Below are 25,998 nucleotides of genomic sequence, written 5' to 3'. Positions count from 1 at the left end.
CCCATCTGTCGCCTGACGAATATGCGGAACATGCCGGGATATCGAGAATGGGTGGTTCAGTCTTCTGTTCTAGATCTGAATCGATGTGCACTTTTGACTGAGATGATGTCTTTCGATGTGAGATTTAATCTCGAGTTCCCATTCACGGCCAGTGGGGGAGGAAGACAGCCTGACTTGTGCAGTGTGACTTTGGAGGATTGAAGATCATCACTCGAGGCCAATAGCAGACTGAGTAGCAAAGACATGAGGCGAACCAGTCTTACATCCTGACCCAGTCGTTTCCTCGAGACTTCACGGGCGGTGATCGACAAGATTTCAAATAGTAACAACTCATCCATTTTCTTCATCCGACTATGAGATGACATTCTCATTACACTTCACGAGGCGGCGCGACGTGAATCTGCCAGTATTTCGTCGTCTCTTTGGATATTCTCGCCCTCTCTTCGTCCGTCATCGTATCCTTCCCATACTCCTCATGTGTTACCCCCTCCGACAAGACGCCGTCTCTCGTGCCGTTTTTCAAAAATGTCATAAACTCCATAGTCACCCTCACATACTCCCGTAACCCTTGTCGCACATCAATCGTAGCCCCCGTAGTCCAGCGAAGCAGCAAAGGCTCAATGAGCGGCGCATCGGTAACGCTGGGATGGCTCGTCTTTAGACTGGTTAGGAACCAACTTGAGCCAACGCGCTTCAGTACGTCTCTCGCGATATCCCTGACCGTGTCAAAGTGCGGACGGCCGAAGAAGGGTGTGCTCGTCTTGGACCAAGAGTCGGAGTGGACGATGAGGACGGGCACGTCGATATCGGTGTTGAGTCGTCCGCTGCTCTTCCCTGGGTCGAGAGCGATACCTCCCACAGCCGGATTCTCGTCTGATGTTGCCCCTTTGAGAGCCTGTAGCGCCCCCGTTGCGCCAAAGGAATGGCCTGCGATGACTGTCTGGGAGAAATCGAGTCTATTTTCCCAGTCCGCGAGGCCGCGGCCTTCTTTGAGGGCATTGTTTGCGAAGATCTTTGACCCCTTCCCGGCGTGAAGTGACTGCAACACCGCTATCGTCTCTTCAATCTCAGCCTGTCGGAAGGCGAGCTGCTCAAACTTCAAGTCATCAGATTCCATCTCGTTGCCGCCCTTGAGTTCATTCTTGGTGAGGTACATCACCCTGCGGCTCTTGCCGTCCGTAGCTGTAACGACCGAGCCAGGGCCGCTGCCGTCGCGATGCTCGATAGCAGCAACGACAATTCCACGGCTCGCGAGCTCACCGCAGTAGTGCGTGTAATCTGCCCGGGAACTGGCCAGACCGTGAGACAACGCCACGACGGGGGATTTCTCATTTCCTTTACTGCTTGTCTGAGGGAGAAGTGGTACATCAACCTGGGCAGGAATCTTGATGCTCCCCACCAGAGCCCATAGTGCGAACGTGAATATCGGTCGCGAGATGAAGTTGTTGAAGTGAGCGGCCCTCGCATAGCCCTCCGCTGTGAGGCTGATGGGTTTCGGTACCCAAGAGTGATGGCCTGTTCCCCTGACACCCTTCTCGGCTGGGTAATATAGAGTGAAGAGTACTGTCTCGAGGTTGAACGCCGGCTTGCCGTTGCTGGCGAAAACTGAATCGCTCGTGTTGCGAGGAGTACGGACGGGGATCTCGATGTCTATTGCCCCAACTTCAAAAGGCCCTGAGTAGTTTGGTAGCCTGGATGCGAGTAGAGGCGACTGGATGAGGATACAGTATAAGACATACAGCCCGATGAGACTCCAGAGCACGTATCCCACTGTAAGCCGGGGTTGTATGGTCGTGAATATTCTCTGCGGCAAGGAGCGAGCCCACGGCTGTGCATTCTTCATCCATTTCGGTGCGTTTTCCATGATGTCGCTAGGGTAACTCCTTGTCCCAGTCGGCCGTCCGAAGTTGTCGTCGTTGTCGTGTAGAAGCGGAAGTGGAGAGTCCGGACCTTCAAGACCCGGGACTTCGGCTAGAGCGTCGAGTTCCACATCGGTGTCTCTGTAAGCAGGAAGGGACTGGCGTGACGCCATTACATGAGAGAGCTCTCATAGATCGGGCTAGTTGTGTTGATCGCTGTTGTTCTTGTATTTGTCGTGAAGAGGATGAGATGGAGTTGGCGCGGGCCGGAAGTTGCGGCGGGATGTTCGGCTGCGGTGTTACGTCATCATTCTTGGTGTTCGGACACCACGAGATGGCAGCTGTCGCGCAGACGTCCAAGCAAGTAAACGCTCATTACACTTATTTAATGAACAGTTCATTGGTTTCGCAATCTGATCGCCAGAGCTTAATTTCCACTCTAAGAAAAGAGCGCTCACTCAACGACCGTTCACGGACAGATGTGGTAATCCTGCCACCCAGACCTCTGCCTGTGTCTGGCTGCTTAGCCCCTTTAGGCATATGCGGTCATAACAGCCAGGATTCACATTGTCCATAGCATTTTCAAGAGGCGATGAAGGCTGATATCCAAGCTATTATCAGTGAGTGGACGAAGACATCACGTCGCAACCACAGACACTGCTGTAGTGCACCAGTATGGGTATTTACCGGATCGGTGAATAGGTAGTCGGCGGCTACAGCTTCGACACCGAATGATTCTAAACTTCAAGTGGTGAATGAGTTAATATTCAGTTAGATAGCATGGATTCCCATTGTACGGGTCGTTCTCCCGCCTCGCGGTTTGCAGTATGTCTACGGCTTCTTCGAGCTCGAGGCGATCATTCGACTGACCACCAGCCGTGAGTGTTTGTGGCGATGGGTTCGATGTGAGGAAGCCAGCGCCGGTCGGTCTCTTCGAGATTCCTGATACTCAATTGACATAAGAAAGACAAGCTGATGCCTCGGCTCTCTTGAGTTCGGCGTCAGTAACAGCCAAAACCAAAGAGACACGCCCTACGAAAATACTCTAATAGAGTTCCTCTACTCTGTCGCAAGTGAGCCTTAGTCGAAGTCGCGATGGAGCTGAACCGTGGACGTGCTTTGCTCCAGCTCGCCGGGGCACAGCGGATGGTTTCATGGCATGGCTCAAGGTGGAGTCGGGCAAGAAACGCCATGACCGAAGGCTCTTCTGTGATTTGTCTTGGTCGTCGGGCTGCCTCCTGCAAAAAGCCTGCCTGTCAAAGCTCCTATACGGAACAGGGGAGATCTCCACTTGAACAAGGGAACATAATGCAAATCAGTTCGTTTGCCTCTTCTCGTAGTGGATCGGGGTGCTGAGGCATGTTAGGGAGTTGCCTGATTCTCAGCAGTAAATTTACTGGTACCCTATGCGATAGTGATCAACCAATACGCAGTTAAGGCATCAGTCACGGCAGAGGTGAGGGCAAAGGTCTCTTTAGTGTTCACTCGCTCTTTAAAAAGTGTCAAGAGGTAACCTCCACTGTGTCTCCAAGACTACTGAATGAAGCTCATTTCACTTCGATGAAAGGATATCGTCTGAGCTCAAGCGGGCGGCAATACGTACGTCCTCACATCACATCGAGCACTTCCAAAAGCAATTTAACGTCATCAGCTGCTTAATGAATCCGCCAGTTCGTATGTGATATCATTTCCGACCTGTTTCCAGAACTAAGCTTCAGCTATATTGATGGCGAAATCTCCGTCCGCGGTATGTAACTAGACTGTGTCACAAATCTCGCGACGGCATCCAAGACAGGCAAGCGCCTTTTCAGCGGTCTCACTGAAGAGCTTTGAGAGACCGAGGCATAAGTTGGTGCCGCGGCGCCGATCGTAGCTTAGTTGGCTGGTTGATCAAATCAATCCGAGTTAGCAAAGCCAGGAGTTGGCCTCAGGAGTTCTCGTAGAACCTTGGCGGCCGATTAGGCATAGCTGAGTGTGTGGACATGTCTGCCTTAGTCGATGAGGAACCTTAGCCACTATCGACAACAAGATTCGCTACATGAGTTACAAGGAAGCAGCAGGGCCTGCGAAGAGGTTTGCTGGAGAATGTTGACTCAAATAGCTGGGATGAACGCCATGTACGCTGCCGCGCTGCCGCGCAAATTACAGAATCTAGCCAATCGCATTTGTCTCTACAGAACATCGAACGGATTCCGGGACGAAGGATCTGGAACTACCCCGGCGTCGTTCGTTTTCCTAAAGACTCCATTAAATAACCCATGACGTGCATCATAACCGCGCCCACCAGTCGCATCTCTCATCTTTGCTCCATTGCTCACCACAGCCCCCCTGCGAAGACCCGCGATGTACCGTGCCTACCTTACCCTAGATCGCCAACCATGGAGCCGATCATCCGTAATTCGTTTTGCAGCGTTTTTACAATTACAGACTTCTCCCACCGCCAACCGAATCGAGAGTCTCGAAATGCGAGTTCTGACCCATGATTGGCGGCTCAAGGTGAAACACACCATGCTGAGACCATGTGGTCCACCACTCAACGTTGAATCGGCCGAGAACCCGATAGCTTGTTTGGGAATTCGCTTTTGATTCCATCTTGGGATGGTCCAGCAACCCCAGTCTTGGCCCCGCCAGGTCGGAGGCGACTCTTTGATGGGGGACCCTCGCGACTTTCAACGTCCTGTAGCCAACTCGACTGTTTTCTAGCCACGCTCCTTGCATTCTCTGTCACAAATGAGCTGAAGTTGATCCATAGCAGCCTCGGCTGGTTCGATTGCCGCGATAGACGGAAAACGGTGGTCGATATTGACTCAGCTTTCGGACTGACGTCTGCCATCGCAACTCAACATATAAGTAGTGCAGCGTCCCCTCGTCCCATGTTATCTTTTCCTTTGATAGAAGTATTCAGAGTAACTCGACGCCAACGTAGCATCTGCCCAACGAACAACCTTTCCTGTCAAAATCACTAGTGCAGAGCGCTTATTTCAATTCCGCAAACATGGTCTATTCGCCCGTCGTCGCTTTAGGTTTTCTGGGCGCCCTGCAGGGCAGGAGCGAGGTCTATTCTCGACAGACAAACGCGACGGGCTGTGCGACGGGCGTGCACATGATTGTGGCCCGGGCCAGCACCGAGCAGCCGGGCACGGGAGTCATTGGTGCCATCGCGAATAGCATACAGTCGCAGATTCCGGGATCCGATATTGTCCCGGTCGACTATCCTGCGCTACTCAACCCCTATCAGCCGTCGCAGAAGGCTGGCGTCACGGCGATGACGAAGCTGGTCCAGGACTACGCCAAGGCGTGCCCCCAGACGAAAATGGTTCTCATGGGATACTCGCAAGTAAGTGGTTGCTCATCGTGACCAGAAAGAGACAGGAAGACTTACAGACAATGAAGGGAGCGCATGTCACTGCCGATGTCCTTTGCGGCACAAGCGAGACCGGGTTCGCGTCAACAGAGCCCCAGGCTACTGACGTTACGGATAAAAGTACGTTCCGGGTGATATCGAGAGATCTTTACCAGGCACTGACATGAACTTAGTTGCCGCCGTCGTCCTCATGGGCGACCCAAGCCACGTGACCGGGCAGCCCTTCGATCAGGGAACGAGCCAGAAGAACGGCGTAAGCAAGACGACGAAGAACCTCTCCGGCCAGGACAGATTTTGCTGACCAATTCGCCTTCTAGATCTTTCCAAGAACCAAGACTGCCGGGTGCGACGCCGTCTCGAGCAAAATGGCCTCCTTCTGCAACAGCGGCGACCCGTTCTGCGACAGCGGGGCCAACATCCAGGTTCACCTGAGTTACGTCCAGTCGGATGGGGACGCAGCCACAAAGTTCATCATGTCCAAGGTCGGCGGCGGCGCTGCGGCATGACTGGGAGAAGGCACGGGGACGAGCCAGTCTGTCAGCCTGCGCTTTTTACTGTACATGACTCTGCTGGCACAGATTGTTGGTTTACTGATCTTGTGAAGGGGATCTTTGCCATGATTTCTTCATGAGCTTGGCACCGGTAAATACCTTGGTCTTTCATGTTGTTACATATGAATAAGTTAAGCATAGTTAGCGTTCAAATACATGTTTGGTCTTAACACATACCCTTGTCACGAAGATAGATATTCACCCACGTGTCTTTCGACCAGTCAAAGACTCATCATGACCAACGGCTGTCCACTATGAGTCTATGGCCTATCTTCAACGTGAAGGCTTTTGGTCGAGGCTGGAAAGCGTAATCAGTATCTCGCAAAGGGCATGGCGAAATGGTCAAACTTCTGTGGGACTGCTAAGGAACACGCATGTCTGGAGAAAAGGCACGGAGGCTTAATCAGTACTTTTGACGGGCAAAAAGCTCTTCTAGCTTGCCAGGAAAGCCGTAATTGAGATTTGGGTGGTCCACTGCATGTCAAAAGTACCCCATATCCTCGCAATGGGCTTGACATACCGGGAGATTCTCAAACCTTGGTGGTTATCCTGTTAAGTACAGAATGGCATCAGTAGATAGGTACGTACTCTGTATAAGGGGCAGCAACGAATCAAATATTATCCCATTTTATATTATATTTTTGGCGTATATATTCTTCCTGACGTAACCAATGAAAAGTCTAAGAAGGGATTAGCGTTATTGAAAATCAGCGGCGTGTGAATTGATGCCTTTTTACATTCAATGGATTGGCTGACCTCGCAAATTACCTTAGGTCATCGTCGGCGGAAAATGGTACAAGGGCAATAGGTACTGTGGTAGGAGATTGACGACTTTATTCAAGCTGATCCATCGGCTAACCTCTCCCGTGACTGCATATTCTAGCAAGAATACTCCGTGACAAAAGGGGGGTATCTAGAGGAAGACGCAAGTAGGTGGTGTTTGATTGACTGGATAGGCCAGCCGTGGTGTCATCCCCCCTGAAGATCAAATGTACATTCACAATGTCTTCCTTTATTATTCCTCCATCGCGATGAACGTGGATGTCGGCTCTTGTTTCAAAAACAATCAGTCGCGGGAAACAAACGCCCTTTTATGGTGTTGAGATTCTCTAACAGGCGTCCCAATCAGCCGGAGGAAATCAGACCTGGTAGCGGGATGGCTCGACGGGGACCACTTGGACGCTCATGCAGGTACCAACGCCCCCCCCCCCTAACCTTGGCAGTAACCTTACTTACCTTGAGTGTCTACCTCATGACTATCCCGGCAAGAACACTCCGTGACGAAGCGTTGTTATCTGGTGCAAGATAGGTAGAGTTTGCTCGGTTAATCGAGTCATGGTATGGTCTCTCTAGAGTTCAATTTCCCTCTGCCTTCGGCAATCCTCTTGTTGCCCCTGTTTTAAGCAATCCACTCTTTCTTCCCCACGGCCATGGAGATGGATTGATGTCGGAAAGAGTACCAATTGCGGACAGTCAACGTCTAATCATATCGCGGTAAGTCCCCCACAGGCGTTCCAAGCACTCGGGAACCCAAGTACCGGGAAGTGATTGGGAACCCAGGCACTTGGGAGCATAGCTTGGTGGCGGGATGGCCCGACGGGTGCTTTTAAGGTTAAAATAATCGGCCATTCAGGCGTTAATGGCCCGCTTTAACCTTGACTACCGCCAATTTACTTTCTTCGATAACAAGGTACGTAGACTGCCGCCATGTCTCCATCTTCGTGGCGTCTTGCTACAGAAATGTGTCAATCTTGTCGGTGTTCCTGGATACTTGCTAGGTCTTTCTCATATCAAATCTCCGGCACAAGCTACGACGACTTTGTGAATTCGCTGGTATTATGGAGCTATGGGAGGATGACTTCGACTCAATAGTGACCTTCTCTCGCAACCGGGATTAGTATTTGCTGTTTCCATAGGCCGATTTTCTATTCTCCAGTCTATTGTGCCATCTATTGCTATGCCAGGCCATCTATGTTACCATCCCTGGGCCCTTCAGTGCCACTGTTGGTCAAGCCAGGCCGCAAATCCCACTGTCTCTCACTTTTACACTTCGCTCGAGTTTTGGTCCGGCTTAAAACCTCTACGCCCCCTGGCGTTTGGCGTCGTGATCTGTCGCTCATGGTACTTACTCGACATTGTTCTTCCAAGCCCTAATAGGGTTGATGAAATCGGGTGAAGTAGAGACCTCTACGGATCGCGTGCTCAGCAACGTATATAGAGGAGCCCATTTCCCCCTTCCCTGCTGTTCAATTCTGTCATCCTTCATCTCACTCACAATCGTCTACACGCAAGAGTAAGTCTACCAACTGTAAGTTTTTCATTCAGTCAGTTCGCAAGAAACCAAAAACAACATCACAATGTCTTCCTTTTCTCAAGTTTCTTTCCCCGTCGAGATGGAGTTGGATTCTCCCCCCACTTCATCCTTCGGTTCTTCTTCTTCTTTCACTCCCTCCGAAGGCAGACCTATCCCATCTGTCTTTGGAAATCCCTTCCTTCCTTCTCCCTCCAAAGGCAGGCTTCTTCCCCCTGCCTTTGGAGCTCCCTCCTCTCTCTCTTCTTCTTCTTCTCCTCAGCCGGTTGGCTCTCAGGTTGGCTCTCACACCGACTCTGATCCAACCGAAGATCTCATCCAAGACTTCTCCTCCTTTGCCATAGGGGCTGGCCCTCTCCCCCCTGCTCTTACCAAGCAGGTAGCCGCCCCTATTCACCCCCTCTCTCTTATGGCTGCTCGAGTCGCTTGGGCTAAGTGCAAGAAGAGCAAGTGCTCTCCCTCTGGCAATCACTTCCGCCAGAATCACCCCCTCTACCGCAAGTACTCCAACCTCTCTCTCTTCTCTTCTTCCCCCAAGAACCGCTCCAAGAGTGGCGATATCCCCCGTGGCCCCTCCTCTTCTTCTCCGGCGCCTGTGAATCCCTTCAAGGCCAAGCCTGAAGGTATTCGCAAGCGCCGTGGCCGGGGTCAGGGCAGAGCTCAGGTGAAGCAGCATCAGGCTCAGGGCAATGGTCAGACTCCTCCCCGTGGCCCTCGGAACTCTTCCCCTGATCAGCGTCGGTCTAATCCCCAGCCCGCTCGAGGTCAGCCTCGCGGGTCTAGACCGAATGGCAATCAGGGCCCGAGGGCTGCTCAGTCTGTTAACCGCAATCCCTTTACGCCTGTTGCTGTGAATCCGTTCTCTCGTCCCTTGCCCCAGGCATCCGCTCCCGCTCCCCCTTCTCAGCCACGCAATCGTCGCTCTCGGGGCGGTTCTCGCCGCAACCCCATCACTCTCTGAGTACTTGTTTCCCTCTCTTGTTTTTCTTTCTGTACTTTGTTTTCTTCTTGCACTTACACAAAAGCCCAAAAAAACTTGAAAAGCCTAAAGAGAAAAAAAAAATCCCGTTTCCTTTGTCTTGGTTTGAGATCTTCATTCTTGCGCTCCGCTTCCGTTTTCTTTTGTTTTTGTTTTTGCTTTTCTTTCTCTCTTCTCTCTCTCTCCCCTTCTCTCTTCTCTCCGATGTTGTTTTTGGTTTCTGGCGAATTGGTAGACTTTTTATCGCTTGCGTGTAGGCGATTATTTTACCTCCCTGGCCCCGGCGAGCCACCATCGCGAAATCGCCTTTCTCCCCTCCCCCTTTCCTCCAAGGCCCCAGTGAGCCACCTTCGGGAAGTCACTCTTCTCCCCACCCCCATCCTCCAAGGCCCCGGCGAGCCATCTTTGGAAAATCGCCTTTCTCCCCACCCTCTTTTCTCTCCCTGGCCCCAGCGAGCCGCTATCATGAAATCGCTTCTCTACCCACCCTCTTTTCTCTCTCCGGCCCCAGTGAGCCACCATTGTGAAATCACTCTTCTCCCCACCTTCTCTTCTCTCCTCGGCCCCGGTGAGCCTATCACTACTTCTCTGGGCGATGAAGTCGGACTCCAAACCTCCCCGTGGTATTGCCTGGGAACTTCCTCTCCTTCATTGGATTGGTTGCTAAGTCCTTCGGGACTGGAGACGCACACATTAGTAATTTGTTTCTTCTCACTTTTGGTTGATACACTTAATTTTAGGCTACTCACTTCTTTCTTCATGCCGCTGTGATTTGGTGTTGCTAACGTGGCAGGCTGGCTGCACTTGCTTCTTGGGTAAGATCCCCAGGCTGAGCAGCATGTGTCTAAGGTGGGTTCTCAACCTCATTCCTCTTCTCACTCGTATCCCATCTGACTAACTCGTAAATGAATCATCTCGCTAGTGTTAACTCCAACAACTTTCTCGCAACTTAACAGCCTCTCTGGTTGGCTGACTTACCTACAGTCACAACAAACTTGAAGACTTCATTCTCACTCAACTTAATCAACAATGATCAAGTCTAGTTAGTAAGTAATTTGACACCTTCCTTATTTCCTTCGAGAGAATCGAGATGATCTAACTCTCACAATGTGACAACTGAAGTCGGACATGAATCAAGAGAATGAGAGGAGCTGACAAACTCATGTTTAGAATGAAGTCATTGGAAAGTGCGTAATTACCTTTTGATGAGTCGCGTGTTGCGTGTCACGACGTTCAAAGTTGTGGCTGACTGCCCCGTGTGGCCCGGTTGCTTCCGTGCTGTGGCTGATGCTGCTACCCGGGCCGGGTGAGGAGGGTGTGGCCGGGGCCTCAAAGTTTTCCTCGCGTCGCCCGCCCGGCTTGTCCGTCAGGGCCCGAACTCCGGCGTTCGCTCAGGGGCCATGTCGAACGAAGCTAGGGCCAAACTCAAATTGACAGGAAACCCTCCAAATTTGCAAAGATTGAGTACGAGTGCGAATAGCTCGTTCAATTGGGGTATCACTCGAGAAGCCGAGCGAGTCCGAGTCTTTTGCCTAGGTCATGTTGTACTAGCCGTGGATAGTGCTAATCATACATTGTACCGGAATCTGCTCTTTGCAATCACACTGCCCAGAGCTATTGCGCCGCCCAGGCATGAGAATGCCCTGTGAGTAGAGATTGCTCTTACCGAATGTCATGCGACCATACATTTATGCGCTAGTCTTCTTCACTAATCCAAGTTAGCAAATGAAGCGTATGGCTCTCAAAGTTCACTACCTGATGCATCGCAAGCTCGGAAGACTATTATACAACGGGTGGTTGAGTTCTCGTATGGAGAAGTCCGTTATGAGATGTGCTTTAATACAGTTTAACCTTACACACTCTGATTGACTAGCAGGGCCGGACATCGTGAGAGGCATCTGAGACTCTGAGCATGTGTTGTTGAATATGGGATATTTAAAGCAGGCTACTTCATGCTGCTTTCGGTTGTTGACACTATTCACTTGCACTGGCAATCGATCTACATCTAGTACTGCAACTCCCTTCTCTAGTCCCACCGCACTCATCAATACCTTAAATGTTATCCTCAAAGTTCTTCCGAGGTCTTTGCGCCCTCTTCATCGTCCTTCTCGGGGCCAACTTCGCCACGGCATCCCCAGTCGCCGTCAACGCGGATCTAGCCGCCCGCGCCCCGGCCACAGAAGACACCTCCGTCGCCGCCCGCGCCTCAGGCGGCGGCTGGTGCTGGCCCTTCTGCAACCCCTTCAACCGCGGCCTCCCCAACGTCCCGAACCGCTTCGACTTCCGCCCGCCCGCGTCGACGGCCCGCCCGCAGTACTTTGATACCCCGGATAACCAAGTCACCCTCCGCGCCGAGACACAGACTACGGGCGCCGTGCTGGTGACCGTCTCGGTCGGTACGCGGTACACCCTGCCCGCGCACTCTGAGATTAACGTGCGGCTTCTGGTGCGGGGCACGCACATTGATTTCAATCACGCTAATCTGGAGTTTGGGAGCGAGACGGCGGTGGTGAGGATTACGCCGGAGCAGGCTGCTGCTTTCAGGACTGGTGAGAGGAGCGAGGATGGGTCTTTTAAGATTACGCTTTTGTATAAGTTGGGTCAGGACTTGTGAGCGAGTCCGAGGTTCTGGTAATTGGGGTTCTCGCGGCTAGAATTGCTGGCGCAGCGAGGACGCGCTTGGATGACGATTTCACCATGGGCAGGCAGCACTGCAAGGGATATCTATTCGAACAGAATTCAATAGCTTACGGGACTTGTCAAATTTGATTAGGAATGAAGGCAAATGACTTGTGCTACGTTACTACTATTGTCAGAGAACCCAAAGATATCAAAAACAGCCCATCCTCGGCGTCTTCGTGATGGGGCCCAATGGACGTTGGGGCTACAGAGGGAGCTGCCGGGGTGGCTTAGGTGCCCCGGGCGAGCGGGTGGCCGGCCACTGTAGGCCCTGTAGCCCGTTGAAGCCTGCCACTGCAGATCTCACAACTTCCTCTCACAACTCAGTATTATAACAATGACATGGTGTCCGGGCATGCTGCCTTCGTAAACATCGACTGGGATAAAAACATCCACGCACTACAGGAATAAGATCAGGTTTGATAGGCTTCTCAATGAATGCACTTGGTGTCTCAGGGTAGAGAAGTTGTTACCTGTTTCCGTAGTCTCGGCTGATATGCTACCAGGTATCGCACGTCCTTCACCAGATATGCTGCAACCTTCATTTGGGGGCAACTGGTCGTAAAGATAAGCTTGCGTCGTCCACCAATCCCAGCTTTCTGAAGGGCGGGACGTGCATGCGGTCGCATCTCACTCATCATCATCTTATCTCGACTGCCAGGAGCATGAGTGAGATGTGTAGACGACGAGGTTCACCAGGGACATGGTCGACTGCTTTAACGTCGTGATCGTCGCAAAGCTCATGAACCATTCGTCTGCTTGCTGCGTCATTCGAGTTGTGTATTCATTCTTTAGCACGTATCCAGATCCCAGACAGGTACTCTGTGAGAGCCCAATCGAATCGCCATGGCAGAAAAGACGAAGTACGTTGAACGGGTAATCCCCGAGGTGTGTCCTCGTGCCTTGCTCTGATGACTGGTCGTGCGAGAGAACTAAAAGAGATATTTCCCATCATAGATCTCCCTCCGTGATTTCGACAGCCGCATCGATGAAATCACCTCTCAGCTATGTGGCGCCGCTGAGAACGTCGGCTTCTTCTCCATCAAGGACCACGGCCTAAGCCAATCCGAAGTCGACGAGATGTTCTCCGTGTCCGAGTCTTTCTTCGCCCTACCAGATGAAGCAAAGGCCACCGTCCCATGGAGTCCCAAAAACGTCGGCTGGGAGAAGCTGTCACAGATCAGACCGTCCACGGGTGCAGCCGACCAGAAGGAGTCATATCAACTCCAATTTGGGGAAAACATGAACGGCGTCTGGGCCAGCGATGAGATCCTCCCCGGCTTCAAGGAACAGTCTCTGGCCTTCATGCATCGTGTGCAGTCCATCTCGGAAAGGTTAATGCTCTGCCTAGCCCGGGGCCTTGGCTTCCAGGACGACTACTTCATCAAGTACCACGATGCCACCCACCCCGGCGCGCAGTCTGTGCTCCGACTTCTGCATTACTTTGAAACTCCGCGCGTCAATGATGGAAAGGTGTATCATCGAGCAGGCGCCCATGCGGATTGGGGATTTTTGACGCTTCTATTTCAACGCGAAGGCCAATCAGGACTCGAGATATGTCCTGGTCGTGAGGCTGTCAGCGAGCATGCCCTGGGTGACCAATGGACAAAGGTCGAGATCAAGCCCGGAGTCATCATATGTAATATCGGCGACTTGCTCATGAGTTGGAGCGACGACCGGTTCAAGAGCACTTACCATCGAGTCAAGGCGCCCTGCGAAGAGGGGGATTACTACGGGGAGAGATACAGCATGGCTTTCTTCAACCAGCCGTGTAAGGAGGCTGTCATACAGGGCCCGCTGAAGAAGTATCCGATGGTTACTGGGGAGGAGTTCAACCGTAATGCCATGAACAGGATGTACGCTGCTTTGCAGGCGAAGATGGCTGGGAATGAAGTCAAGAATTGAATGATGGAGAGTGAGACTGGCAATGGAAGGAGTTAGATAGGGCGGTAATTGCGTCGACCCCTGAAGGCAAAACGACTCGCGGAACACTCTCTAAATCATTCCCTTCCGATATCAATGAGTTTTACCTCAAAGCCGCGCCACTCTTTATCATCAAAATGTTCAGAGATCCTTTTTTGCCTTGAGTTGATTTATTACTTCCAGATAAAGCTTACGTCCCTCTCGCTCATGGACACCTCCTTCCACCCAGAGATTGAGACATCCTTCCAGCCTAGAGAATCGCAGCTGATTGTCCCCTTGAAAGAGCGGCAGTCATTTCCAGAGAACACAATATAGCCTCTTCCAGTCTCCCCGGTAGGTGTTGGTAGCGTAGCGTTATGTAGCGAGGGTGTCGCGGTAGGCGTAACGTCTCCGTTCCATTGAAACCAGAATTTGGGAGAGCGAAAGCTGTTCTTCTCGAAATTCTTGAACCGCTTCTGCTCCTCAGCTTCGCTCTCTTCTTCGTCTTCCGTTTCTTCGTTGACTTCCTCCCCTTCCTTGTCGATATAGCCCCCTGCTGTTCCTAGATTGTTGTCTGCCTTCGTCTCATCCTCACTAACATGGTGTCTCGGGACCGAGCCATCTTTCTCATTAGGGTCGTCGGAGACATCATCCTCTTCGTCGCTCCCTTCAAACTGTGATACCAGGTCTTCGAGAACCTTTCTGCTTCCGGTAAGAATGATCCTGGCATCGAGGACCTGGGGTAGGTCCAGCTGTCCCAATAACCCCCTGCCATCTCCCGACAGCCGGTAGATATCCATTGACGGACCAGCAGATTTTCCCTTTCCTCCCTCCGATATCTGTCCTCTCAATTTGGTCGCACTCGGACACTTGATATCGTATCTACCAAATGCTCTCTTGACCTCGAAGGCTCCACCGCGTCGTCCTCGCCCGCCCCCTTTGTTGGACTTGTTTGCTCTGTTGTGGACATGTCTTGATGTAAAAGCTGCGTCTTGCCAGTCGTCCATGGTGTGTGGTTCATTTCAATAGATTTAGGTACTTGACATTTGTACTCATAGTGAGAGTTTAGTTGCGTTGGCGCATTCACACTCAAAGGCGCAAATTGCTGTCTAGAAATGTGAGTCTTGACGTCATATCTTGAGTAGCTCAAATGACCCGAGCGCCCGGCTTTGAGATCATGTCTTGACAACAGCTAGTGAAGGAATTCCATGCTGAGATCGTCAGGAGAAGGATAAAGATGCAAATGGGAAGAAAATTTCTTGACAAGTCTCCGCGTTCATGGAGCTCATTTGAGCCTTTACAAATGGACTGATCGGTGAGATTGAGTGAGCAGCTCATGAAATACGCGCTCATCAGTCTGAATGATCCATGATGAAATGAACCAGAAGCCAGTGGACGTGAATCTCACTCACTGTCGCTCACTAATCACCTGTTGTAAGTTCAAAACTTTGCGACACTAGAAAGCGACCTTAGAAACAGGCCAGTCTAGCCCTTGCGCCGCGATGGGGACGTTGAACGATAGATCGAAGCCATTGCTTGTGGCCCACGATCTGACGGGCGGAGCCGGCTACAACGTTGGCATTCCGCGCACACCAACGCTAGTCAGCGCAATATTCAACTCATCAAAGACGTCGAAACCGCGACGTGTGGATGAACCTTCTCGGCCGGGTTGCCCCCGGACCCGTCAGTGCACGCGTTACATCAGAGGTCGCATGCCCTGTCGAACCTTTCACAGCACTCACCGAGACTGAGAGTGCGAAGGGAGAGAAGAGAGTCTAGACCTTGTGGAAGTAACCTGTTTCCAAGTTCCAACCCCTGTCTCTCACGACTGATGCTCCCCCGCAATGAGCCGCTGGTGGCCCCTCTTCGCCGCTGCGCATCACCGGAGTGTGACGTCAAGCCCGCCAACACAGGAACATTTCCCTGCCCGCCCAATCAGACGCGCAACGCAACGCAAGCAAACCCAGGATTTCCGGTTTTTGGACGACTCCGTCACACGCAATGCCGCTGCTTAGGGAGGACAGAGCTCTGAGCGACATCATAAAGCTCTCTGGTGCACTTTCTAACTTGCTCCCGTTCCCCTCACTCTACTGAACTTTGACCATTGATCATTGAAAACCCCGCGATAGACCAGTACAATACACGCACGAGAAACTTGAAACAGTCTTGGAATACACAGAAAACACCATAGAAAAGAAACACACGAAAACACCACCACAATGTCCGACGACGAGAACAAGGGATCGGGAACCATCTACTCCCGCAACAAGGAAGACACAATCGAAGCCGAGACCCTCCTCTGGCGCGCAATGTGCGACAGCAAGACAAAGCACCTGAAAAGATATCTCGACAAGGAGGCCGTTCTCGCCCACCCGGGCCAGAAGCCCCTCTCCCCCAAATCCAAGCCGACGCTCCAGGAGTACCTCGAGGAGGACTGGGAGCCCTGGACGGCGTACCGCATGCACGACGATCCCGAGTTTGTCGAGATTGACATGATGAGCTCCAGCCTGGTGTACCGTGTCACCGCCTGGCGCCAGGAGGGAAAGAAGCTCGTCGCGACGGAGGGAATTTGCAATAGTGTTTGGAAGCAGGAGCCTGGTGGTGATTGGACTTGCTGCTGCCATCATATGAGCACTGTTTAAACGGGCGAATAAGGGAATGGTTGATGCAAAATTCACGGCTGAGGGGATGATGCATGACTGGAACGGAGAAGGGCGTTTTGTATGAGTAGCGGCATGGCTCGCAGGCGCTATTGTTCTGGGTTGATGGTAATTTATCGTAATGGCATTTTTCTGCACTTGAACCACTGCAATTTATTCATTCTTGCCGTCGCGTGTGCAGTGCATATTCTCTCCGCGATACTCAGTAACAACTGTGCCGGTTGCCCTTCTTCGAAGCCGTTTCATTAACGGGGCGCGTGCGCGTGGTCAGGTATGCATTATTCAATTGACTAGGTTGCCGCGGTAGTGCAGTAAACAAGATCAAGGAGGCACGGTTCTCTGGAGGCAATTGCATGTAGGAAATTTCGCTGCAAAAATGTGTCCAGGATAATCAGGCGCACTATATGTCATTGACATAGGAGACTGTGGAGGAGATTTCGAAGACCTCATGTCCAATTGAGCCAGTAATGAGGCCCAAGCAGGCAAAGATTCTTGAAGAAGTAAATAAGCCTAACACAAGTAGAAGCACAACTCGCCATGAGCAAGGGAGGTGGGCTCATATGGCAAGTAATCGGCACCAAGGTTTGAAAGGGGAACCAGTAGACGCATCAGCCACCCGGAGTCCAAAACGGACTTGGTTCCGCAGCGGGGTCGGTGTCGGGAGCCGGCCGTACGCGAGAGGATCGGCGAACTGGTGCGAGGATCAACGTCCAAGTAAATCGAAGACATGCGGCCTAAGTTCTACCAACGGCAATAACGTGATCAGGTTGACTGGAACAATTTCAATGCCTTCACCTTGAAACAGACTGAGCCGAAAGAGGTAACAGGGTCGCAGTTTCTGCTTGACTGGGACTCTTCCTCAGTGACGACCGCACGCTTAGCTTCGCTATGCTCCTTGACGCAGAGAATCATGGCCTCGTGGAAAGGATGATCGGTTACACTGTGAATAGCCTCGTTAGTTTATGTAAGCTTGGGGTCATGAAGGTCAGGGCCGTACAGCACGGCGGATGCGCATGTTAGAAATCATGCGTCCGGGAGTCACATCGCCGGGCCATTATTTCATGGCCTGGGATGTTCTAATTGACTGCTGGATGGCGTCAACACATGTGCAGTCACTTTCATGAAGGATGATAATCGATTACACATCTGTCCGGCCCGATTCCCTTCGAGAGGGTGCAAGCTAGAGATAGGTTGGTGACAGATGTACTGGCGCCTTATAGAATAGCTTGGTTGAACTTGGCGATGATCGCGACTTTTGTCCCTTGGACTGATGGTGGGTGGTTCAGCCATTCAAACCTTACCAAGATGCGATTTCTTCGATATCACTACTAAGATAATGATAGCAAGCAGGGGCATGGTCAATTTCCTGCCGGGACTAACTGAACGAATGAATAGACAAGTAGATAAGATCGAGATAACAAGGTCGAGTCAACAAACAGCTACTGAAGCTTCACGAGCTCTGCATCACCACCAATCGCTACATTCTTGACAGACAGATAAGCCACTTTTACTCTCTCAGCCACCTTTTTCTCCCCTGGTCCCTCAAGTGGTGACACGATGAGGGCATAGTGTCGCAGCGGGTCCCACTCTGTAATGCTTGTATCGTCTGTCTTGTTGCAAAGGATCCCCGTCAACTTGGTGGTGATCATGCCTCTTCGGAAGGCTCGCTGACGTACTTCATGCTTGTTAGCAATGTTTGGTCAAGAGTTAGACTTGTGCGCGATTCTATTTGTTCTAGGCAGCTATGTGAGAGAATGATGTTTGATGGACTTACTCACAAGTTTCTTAATGAATACCGCGTCATTTACATCACCTACCAGTCCACGTCAATCCTTCTGCAAACTTCCTTCGCTGACCTGCGAAACTTTAACAAGAGTTGATCTAGGACGAGTCTCACATTTCGGCTTACCTATGTTCTGTATTCAGGAGACCCGTATGTTGCAGGTCTTATCCTGTCGATAGGAGCAAATCCCCTTGTGATGGTGGGCGGCCCACGTGCACCAGCTTCTGCATCCCGAATCATCCACGTCACATCCGTTTTCTGCTTGCCGGCATCGAATATATTCTCCATTTCTTCGTGGACCTCGATGGAATCGGCTCGACCAGGTTTTTCCTTTACAGGAGCAGCCGAATCTGGCGGTAGAGTACGTGCTCTAACAATCACCTCGAGACCTGTCGACTGCTGAGTATCTGGATCTCTAGTTGTGACTCTTACAACCAGCATCCTTTCTTCGATCAAACTGACTAAACGTCCAACAGCAGTCCTTTCGACGGGAGCGCAGCGGGAATCTTGCTTGATCTCTTTGATCCATCCTTTCACAGCATCTTTGAGATCGACAGACGCATCTTTGACGAAATAGGGCTCTCCAGGTCCGACATTTTGATGAAACTTCTGCACTCCCTCGTAGCCATACATCATCCATATGAGAGACTCAAGATACAGACAGCCGAGGGACCAGACGTCGTATCGCCTTGATCTGGCTTCCTGAGTGTCCGCCTCTGGGGGCGAGTACATGACCGTGCCTTTTGGTGTAGCCGTTGGAGAGCCTCGATACTCAGTGGCCATCTCGTGTACTTTGGCATGTCCAGCATCAGCAACAACGAGCCGCACGCCAGTCGGAATTCTGCCTTCGCCAATATCATCCTCATTCTTGCTGAAACACAAAATGTTCTCGGGCTTCAAGTCGCCGTGCCTGCAAGACTCATTTGGGTCATCTCTCGGATGATGAAGGTTCCTTATGGCGCTTGCAAGACCGAGCAGCTGCTCGAAAAACCACTCCAGGTACGTGTTCCAGTCTTGAGTGCTGGTCTCTTCTGATGCGGCGCTCAAGCTAGGTTGAAATTTCCAGAAATTACGCAGGTTACCACCTCTAGCCCAAGGAAAAACGAAGAAATGCCGATTTCCTTGAGTGTAGCTGGCAATGGCTCGGATGAAGTGTGGGTGTTTCTGGTCTCGTAGGCGTGTAAGGATAGTCGTCTCGTTCTTGGCGAGATCTTGAAACATCTCTGCCGTCAGACCTTGCGCAGACAACAATTCTTTGACGGCAACATGAGGGTTATCTTCAGCGTCAACAATTGTACCCTGTTGGACTTGTGGTTAACGTTTTTCAGAGTGACTTTGGCACGAAAAGCCTTACAATCTGATCATCCCGAGGGAAGTTGAGATGGCTTCTGTGAATGACAAAATGCCTGGCGATGCTGAAGTTGGTCGCATAAGGCTCGAATTGTTTGACGAAGGGCATTGGACAGCGCGGATCAAAAAAATGAGCTGGCTCGTTTGGGGCGAATACTGGCACGAAATATTGCCACTGATGGTAGTCGCAAAAGTCGGCAAGTGAGTCCCCGTCATATTTGCTAATCCCATTGACTTCTTCCTCGCTGACCTTGAAGCTGATCGACTTGTGAGATTCGCAGGACTGTAAGGTCCATACTTGAGAATCTCTGTCGATCCTGAAATTGATGGGAAAGTGCTCGTCGCCAAAGTCTGCGTTGTAAAAGAGCTGCAACCAATCTAGGTGGTCTCGCCGGATCAGGGCTGAGATAAGTCTCTTGGCCTTCAAGAGCACGAATCCCTTCACGCTCTCGCTCTCTTCTTGGAGCGCATTTCGGATTCCGTCGTTCTCTATGATTCTGTGGATTGACGAGAGGGGAATCCATGTATATCTTGTTTCAAGTCTGTGGTCGCTCACTGTGATTTCTGCATGTCGGAAAAGCTTTGCGAGACGTAGACGTTGCCTCTTGAGTTGCTGCATTGTGGCTTCACGTAAAGCAGGTCTTTCTCGTCTTGCAGCAAAATGTTGGATGATAGGATCCTTCTTCGCATCATATGGCTTTTCTGCCAGAAGTGACTCCCACTCATTGCGGTCGTTGCCAGATAATGAAGAGTGATCGTCCACCGCAGGCTCCAAGTCGAAAGGGCGATTTTCTTCGAAGTTCAATGAGAGGTTTTCCATCATGCTGCCTATGCCACTGTTGGCTTGGTCGAGTCTGTCTGGATTCACACTTGCGTTGCTTTTATTCGCTTCGATTCCAAGGTCCGTGTCGTCTATACCATTTCGGAGAGACAGGAAGCACCAAGACAGAAGATGTTGAGCGATGTGCTTTATCAGTTTAATCTTGTCTGGGTCCATGGCTTCATAATTCGGAGGCTGTGTGTGCTTGTCTGTATCTGGCGGCAGATGAATTTCACCATTCATATCTTCGTAATCATTGAAGCGAACTCGTCTGTCTCTGCCCAAGGGCTTTGTGGGGGGGTGATAGTCTACGGTATTATTGTTATGCCCTGTGTCTGTAGTCGGGAAGAGATTGACGGCTGTGTCGCACATTGGACACGTCTTTGCCGGGCGTTCTGTCTCGCTAGACAAGTTCTTATGTATGTGCTGATCCCAATCGTTTCCGTGTGTCTTTTCCATATGCTCGCGCCATTTCCGAGACTTAGCGAAACGAATTGGGGGTTGGAATGAGGCGCAGTCCTCGGAGATGCAGATATACGGCTTCAAGTCTTGATTGACATGGTTTCTGAGCCGACTGCATAAGTTATCTGGTATTTGAAAGCACGGTTTCCAGGCTCAACTTACCTCCACCAACGCGCATTTTTATAGTCTGTTGACGAATGGAGTCGGAGACAGTACGGGCATTCCAGGAGTCCGGGTGCGCCAGCCAACATTTCACTCGGTACAGGAGCCCGAGGATACTCAACATCCCCCGTCCATGCCGAGATAGTGCTCTCCATGTCGGATTGGCTTTCCGGCCTTCCGTATAGCTCTTTTTTGAAAAGATCCCCATCGAAAGTCGACGGACGAAGAGATTCACTAGGTGGCGGCTTGTGAGTCTGTGTTTGCTGAGGTGGGAACGGTGTAGATTGTGCTTCTACAGCTTGATGCTCTTTGGGAACTCGATCCTGGTGGGTTTTAGATTCCGTTTGTCTTGGAACGAGATGTGCCTCCCGCCGCTTCTTTCGATGCCGCTGATACAATATTCGTTGTCGCCGGTACACTGCCGACCTTACTAGTTGGGCTTGGAACGAGGTCTGCATCCCTGGAAACTTGAATTCGACAATGATTCCCATGAGATGCTCGAAACCGGCAAAGTTGTTTTCGTGTCTTTGAGCAAAAGAATCCATTCTCCCTTGAAGGCTCTTCTGCGATGACTGGGAAATGTGGTTTGCAATTCTAAACAGCCTCTGGATGCATCCATCAACTCCGTACAAGGGCCCCTCAAGGTGCTTGATCGTGTTTGAAGAGACCAATTCTTTGTCTTTGTCACCTAGCAAAGTATCGAGCATTTCTGGTTCTTCCTGCTGACATTGCACCGGACTAGGGCAGAAAGCCCGATCAAGTCGCAATACTGGGAAGGACACACAGGTCAGAAGGGTCACTTGATGCCATGAACGAAAATTAGTAGGATTCCTACCAGCTTCTAGGTTGACTTTCAGCAGCTTGAGCAAGGAAACGATCATGGACACTGGCTGCTCATGGCCGCCTAGGCGAACGTCGAGTGACAAAAATGGTTCGGCAAATACGCCTGTATTGGTCGCCCAAGCCCAAAACTTTTGCTGGAATTCTTGCATAGCGGACTTGCCATGTCGTATATTTGCTATTGTTGTGTCGAAGCAATCATTGCACGCTTTTGCCTCGTCGTAGATTCTGGTGCTGTCAAAGACTGACATATTAATTCCGGGCAGTATACTTCAGGTGTCATGTAGATGCGAGCTGGATATGACTTGGTCGCAGCTGAGTGGAATTCCTTCGTAGAGTCGACTATGGTGTGAGGAACAAAGTGGACAGGATTTTGTGACGTATAAACGGTCTAGGACAATCGAAAGGAGGAGGGAGGGGAAGGGAAACGCTTCTCGGCGGAGGACCCAGTCAGGTGCCCGAGCTCAATTGTGACTCGCGCACTTAATGGGGTTTCAATCCAGCATACTTCGTAGAGGTACTGAGTACGTATTCTCACGTTGCTAAGACACATCAATCTCCATTTTGTCGTCCAGAAGGTCCTTGCATGGTCTCTATCCCCCTTGGCTCGTATGCAAGTCACCTCCTCACGATCATGTTGCTGGTCAAGGCCGGCTGTGAGGGTGGTGTGCTGAATGCAGTGACCGCAGGAAACCGCGCTTCGAGGTGACGTGTATGCAGATTTGCTACTTCGTCCGCAAGGTTACTGCAGCCACTGAATGCACATACGGAACTACCCCCTAACACAGGCAGTGCGCCCCGCTCCTGCATTTCTTGGTTCGTTCCCAGAATCGTACTGATAACATTCATGAATGTAATGAACTCCCTTTTCTTCACTGCTTCACCGGGCCCCTCGCCAAACAGAACCTCGAGACTGCTTGCACGCTCCCTCGCTCAGAGGTGACGCAATGCTTGTCATACGAACTTTGATATCGAAGCAATTGTCCACAAATATCTCGATTTCTTCACATTTCTTCCAAGCTAACGACTCCGTTCTGCGTGGTGCAGTGCAATCTCAAATTGAATTTTACCATGGAATCAAATCAATCTAGTCGCTTCACCAGCTTCGTTCGGTCCGTCAAACAAAATCTGCCTCTTTACTCATCCTGGGCACAATCCTCGTCGGATAAAATTACAGAAGATAATCAGGCTCACCTTTCCGTTTTGGACTTGGAGATTTACGAATGGGAGATTGGCCCCGATCAGCTTCTTGGTGACAGCACAGAGCCTGACTTCCAATGTTGGCTAGGGATCTCTATCAAATCGGTGGAAGAGGGTAAAATAGATGAGATCAACATGCAGCAGGGGGCTGAACTCATTCAACAACATCTCAACAACAAACGAAGCGGCACCGATGGAATACCTGACGCTTCAGTATCATTTGGAGCAAAGAGTCGACCAAGCCTCTCGAGGTCCTACCACGTTGACAATTGTTTGGCGCAGGTTTCAAAACATCTTCTCCGAGCCCTCACAAGTTTGTCGTCCTGTTGCGATGGGGAGCACATCGCTAGGATCCAGCTTTGTGAATTCGAGGCCGACACAACCACGTGTAGCCAAGATGAGCGATCGTTTGGTCTGTATGTCTCTTCGAATAAGAGCGTTGGGAACTGCGTTTGGCATGAAGTGATATGCAGGGTCACAAGGTAAGCCACGTCAGCTTCTGAGATACACAACATCACATTCAAGATACTCATCTGATGGTCTGATGGAGGGGACACGTTAGTAGTTTGTTGACCGATCAAGAGACTGTCTACTTGTGTAGACTGTTACCCCACTTCGAAGAGCTTGACAGGCCCCTGGGCCTATGCCTAGATAGATTTTCTGGCTCTTTTGGTTTCCGTCACCACATATCACCCATCACTAGGCATCGTCTGGATGGCCCTCGAGCTTGCCTTGGGGAATTGATAGATGATCGTGCTCTGGCAGAATGGTCCCAGGGCAACCATTACCCACCAGCTGACAAAGCTGCATTATGCCTCAATCTAGCTCTCGGTATGCTTCACCTCTCAGCAGAAGCTTGGCTACAACAACCGTGGAGCATTGACAACATCTACTTTCCCACAAATCATTCTCCAGAAAGCAGAAAACCCGATATCTCCCTACCTTTTCTCTCTCGCACGCTCGAGATAGGCTACACAGCTTCGAGTGAATCACCGCCTGTGGCAAGGTCTCCTATTCTTGCCTTTGCACAAGTTATAACGGAAATTTGCTTATGGAAGCGACTGCCTCTGAAGAGTTACAGCAATGACACTGTCTTACGGAAGACTCTGGATTTGTTTACTCAAGATTCTGGCGTCTCGAATTCACAACATTATGCAGTCATTGAAGCCATTTCCGCCTGCATCAACTTCTACGTTAGGCAAATATCAAACAGCATAACACACAACATTCCAAGTCAAGATCCAGATGCATGTTGGGTCTTTGACATGATTGTGCGAAGACTAGAGAAGGTATCAGCATGCTATGCTCGCAGCACCGATAGCCGCAAACGCTTTGAAGTCGAACAGTTCGAAACAGAAATAATGGACGAAACAAAACCACGTTCTGAGGCGCCTCCAGAGATTTCAAGACACCAAATTGGGGATACTATGAATAGGTATTTCTACAAAGTTAAACCCAGTTTCTACTTACTGGCGAGTTGGCTGGCATGGAAGCATTGTAACTGACCAATTCGAATAGGCCTCTCCATACCACCGAGAAGACGTGGTTTGATAAGCTCAGAGAATTGAATCACGTCCTTGATGCCGTATCTGATGTTGAGAACTATTCCAAAGTCAAGATTGCGGTCTTAGATACCGGGATTGACCCAGAGTGCCAATTCATAGACGAAATTGACGATTACGCCGATTTCGTTAATCCTGGAAGCAGAGTCAAGCTTGACAGGACAGGTCATGGCACATCTGTCGTCGACCTTATTTACCGTGTGTATCAACACGCAGAAATCTACGTCGCTCGGGTTTTTGAGTCGAATAATGCGACCCCAGAAACACCCCGTCACGTCAATGAAGTAAGTCGTCTTCCATCAAGGCATCCCGCCTGAAATCTAACTCTCCAGGCCATCGACTGGGCCAGAGGCCACGGAGTAGATATCGTCTGTATGGCATTCGGTTTTGAAGCCGACACTGGTACAGTTGAAGCTCTACTCAGTCATGTCAGGAGCGCAGTTTTGGACCAAATACTGCTATTCGCTGCGGCTTCTAACGGCAGCTATGCGACCGACGTTATGCTACCAGCTCGCTTAGATGACAACGTCTTCTGTATATTCTCGACAGATGCAGGTGGCAGGCATTCTAGAAGCATGAACCCACCTCCTCTCGATTTATCTTACAACTTCGCAATTCTTGGTGAGGATGTCAGACTCTATAGAGGTGGCCTGGATTCGGGTTGCTCTTATTCAACTGCCATCGCATGTGCATTTGCCGCTCGCCTACTGGACTTTTCGCGACATAAAGATGACGCAACTGAATTCGAGTACGCGCACTTTCTCAAGGACAAACGTGGAATGGCAATGGTCCTTTCCGATCTCTCGGAAAGAGAGGCCGAGTATCATTGTATCAAGCCTTGGAAGTTGTTGGGAAGAAGATGGGACTACGGCGCACATCATTCTGCCACTGCGCTCAGAGATACCAGGAAAAAAATTCGTGATAAGATATCGGATATTCTTGAAGACTACTAGCACATAGCTTCTTATCAAGAATCGAGTTGGGTCAAGTTGGCTGATTCGCGCTCCATTCTTTCTAGTATCGACTCTAATGACAAATTTCAACCGCTTGAGGCTCATCATTTTCATAGTGATTACTTACGCTTCGACTTCTGAATTTGGCAACCTACTCTGAGTTGATGAATCCTTCTTCGTTCAGCCTTGAGTCTAGACCCTGGCCAGAGGACGCTGTTGGACCACTCACCCCGATCGTGAGCGCACCCAGACTACGAGTCCCAGACATGCAAAAACATGACCGCAATCTTCAGGAGCAGCGTCAGCATGGGCTATGTAGCCTACCTCCCTTAGGTGGAAGGGTGTGCCAGTTCCCACTGTTGCCCGCATGCTCGCGGTGTAGCCCCTGGCAATGCGAAGGCCAGATATGGCACGCTGACAGTCACGTGGGTTAGTTAGCTAGGTCCACCTAGCGACTCCTCATGAGCTTCCCTTCCTCCTCTGTAATTACCTAGAACCACATTTCTACCAGACACACACACACACACACACACACACACACACACACACACACACACACAC

At 50.8% G+C, this 25,998-nt stretch overlaps 9 protein-coding genes across 9 annotated transcripts; 6 read left to right on the top strand and 3 right to left on the bottom strand.

Annotated features, from left to right (window-relative positions):
* Positions 1 to 370: 370 nt before the first annotated feature.
* On the bottom strand, positions 371 to 2,032 carry CPAR01_01652 (PAF-acetylhydrolase family member; the record flags this gene model as incomplete). The annotated part of the gene is made up of 1 exon (XM_060485941.1): positions 371 to 2,032. The coding sequence occupies one exon, from the start codon at positions 2,030 to 2,032 to the stop codon at positions 371 to 373; it is 1,662 nt and encodes a 553-aa protein (XP_060356798.1).
* Positions 2,033 to 4,854: 2,822 nt separating this feature from the next.
* CPAR01_01651 (cutinase) lies at positions 4,855 to 5,729 on the top strand (the record flags this gene model as incomplete). Its single annotated transcript, XM_060485940.1, has 4 exons — positions 4,855 to 5,196; positions 5,244 to 5,343; positions 5,397 to 5,476; positions 5,541 to 5,729. 4 exons carry the CDS (start codon positions 4,855 to 4,857, stop codon positions 5,727 to 5,729), a joined length of 711 nt encoding a protein of 236 aa, XP_060356797.1.
* Positions 5,730 to 8,131: 2,402 nt separating this feature from the next.
* On the top strand, positions 8,132 to 9,046 carry CPAR01_01650 (uncharacterized protein; the record flags this gene model as incomplete). Its single annotated transcript, XM_060485939.1, has 1 exon — positions 8,132 to 9,046. One exon carries the CDS (start codon positions 8,132 to 8,134, stop codon positions 9,044 to 9,046), a length of 915 nt encoding a protein of 304 aa, XP_060356796.1.
* A 2,074-nt stretch (positions 9,047 to 11,120) lies between these two features.
* CPAR01_01649 (uncharacterized protein) lies at positions 11,121 to 11,678 on the top strand (the record flags this gene model as incomplete). Its single annotated transcript, XM_060485938.1, has 1 exon — positions 11,121 to 11,678. The coding sequence occupies one exon, from the start codon at positions 11,121 to 11,123 to the stop codon at positions 11,676 to 11,678; it is 558 nt and encodes a 185-aa protein (XP_060356795.1).
* Positions 11,679 to 12,589: 911 nt separating this feature from the next.
* On the top strand, positions 12,590 to 13,648 carry CPAR01_01648 (2OG-Fe(II)oxygenase superfamily protein; the record flags this gene model as incomplete). Its single annotated transcript, XM_060485937.1, has 2 exons — positions 12,590 to 12,631; positions 12,701 to 13,648. The coding sequence occupies 2 exons, from the start codon at positions 12,590 to 12,592 to the stop codon at positions 13,646 to 13,648; spliced, it is 990 nt and encodes a 329-aa protein (XP_060356794.1).
* Positions 13,649 to 13,839: 191 nt separating this feature from the next.
* CPAR01_01647 (catalase) lies at positions 13,840 to 14,652 on the bottom strand (the record flags this gene model as incomplete). The annotated part of the gene is made up of 1 exon (XM_060485936.1): positions 13,840 to 14,652. One exon carries the CDS (start codon positions 14,650 to 14,652, stop codon positions 13,840 to 13,842), a length of 813 nt encoding a protein of 270 aa, XP_060356793.1.
* Positions 14,653 to 15,864: 1,212 nt separating this feature from the next.
* CPAR01_01646 (uncharacterized protein) lies at positions 15,865 to 16,287 on the top strand (the record flags this gene model as incomplete). The annotated part of the gene is made up of 1 exon (XM_060485935.1): positions 15,865 to 16,287. The coding sequence occupies one exon, from the start codon at positions 15,865 to 15,867 to the stop codon at positions 16,285 to 16,287; it is 423 nt and encodes a 140-aa protein (XP_060356792.1).
* Positions 16,288 to 18,214: 1,927 nt separating this feature from the next.
* Positions 18,215 to 21,874, bottom strand: CPAR01_01645 (protein kinase domain-containing protein; the record flags this gene model as incomplete). The annotated part of the gene is made up of 5 exons (XM_060485934.1): positions 18,215 to 19,387; positions 19,443 to 20,832; positions 20,883 to 21,205; positions 21,314 to 21,651; positions 21,718 to 21,874. 5 exons carry the CDS (start codon positions 21,872 to 21,874, stop codon positions 18,215 to 18,217), a joined length of 3,381 nt encoding a protein of 1,126 aa, XP_060356791.1.
* A 919-nt stretch (positions 21,875 to 22,793) lies between these two features.
* On the top strand, positions 22,794 to 25,437 carry CPAR01_01644 (extracellular alkaline serine protease; the record flags this gene model as incomplete). Its single annotated transcript, XM_060485933.1, has 4 exons — positions 22,794 to 23,404; positions 23,578 to 24,357; positions 24,441 to 24,768; positions 24,817 to 25,437. The coding sequence occupies 4 exons, from the start codon at positions 22,794 to 22,796 to the stop codon at positions 25,435 to 25,437; spliced, it is 2,340 nt and encodes a 779-aa protein (XP_060356790.1).
* Between the last annotated feature and the right edge of the window lie 561 nt (positions 25,438 to 25,998).

The sequence above is a fragment of the Colletotrichum paranaense genome (assembly GCF_030867605.1).
Source record: "Colletotrichum paranaense strain IMI 384185 chromosome Unknown Scaffold_1.1, whole genome shotgun sequence".
NCBI lineage: Eukaryota > Fungi > Ascomycota > Sordariomycetes > Glomerellales > Glomerellaceae > Colletotrichum > Colletotrichum paranaense.
This window is presented reverse-complemented; position numbering and strand designations above follow the sequence as displayed.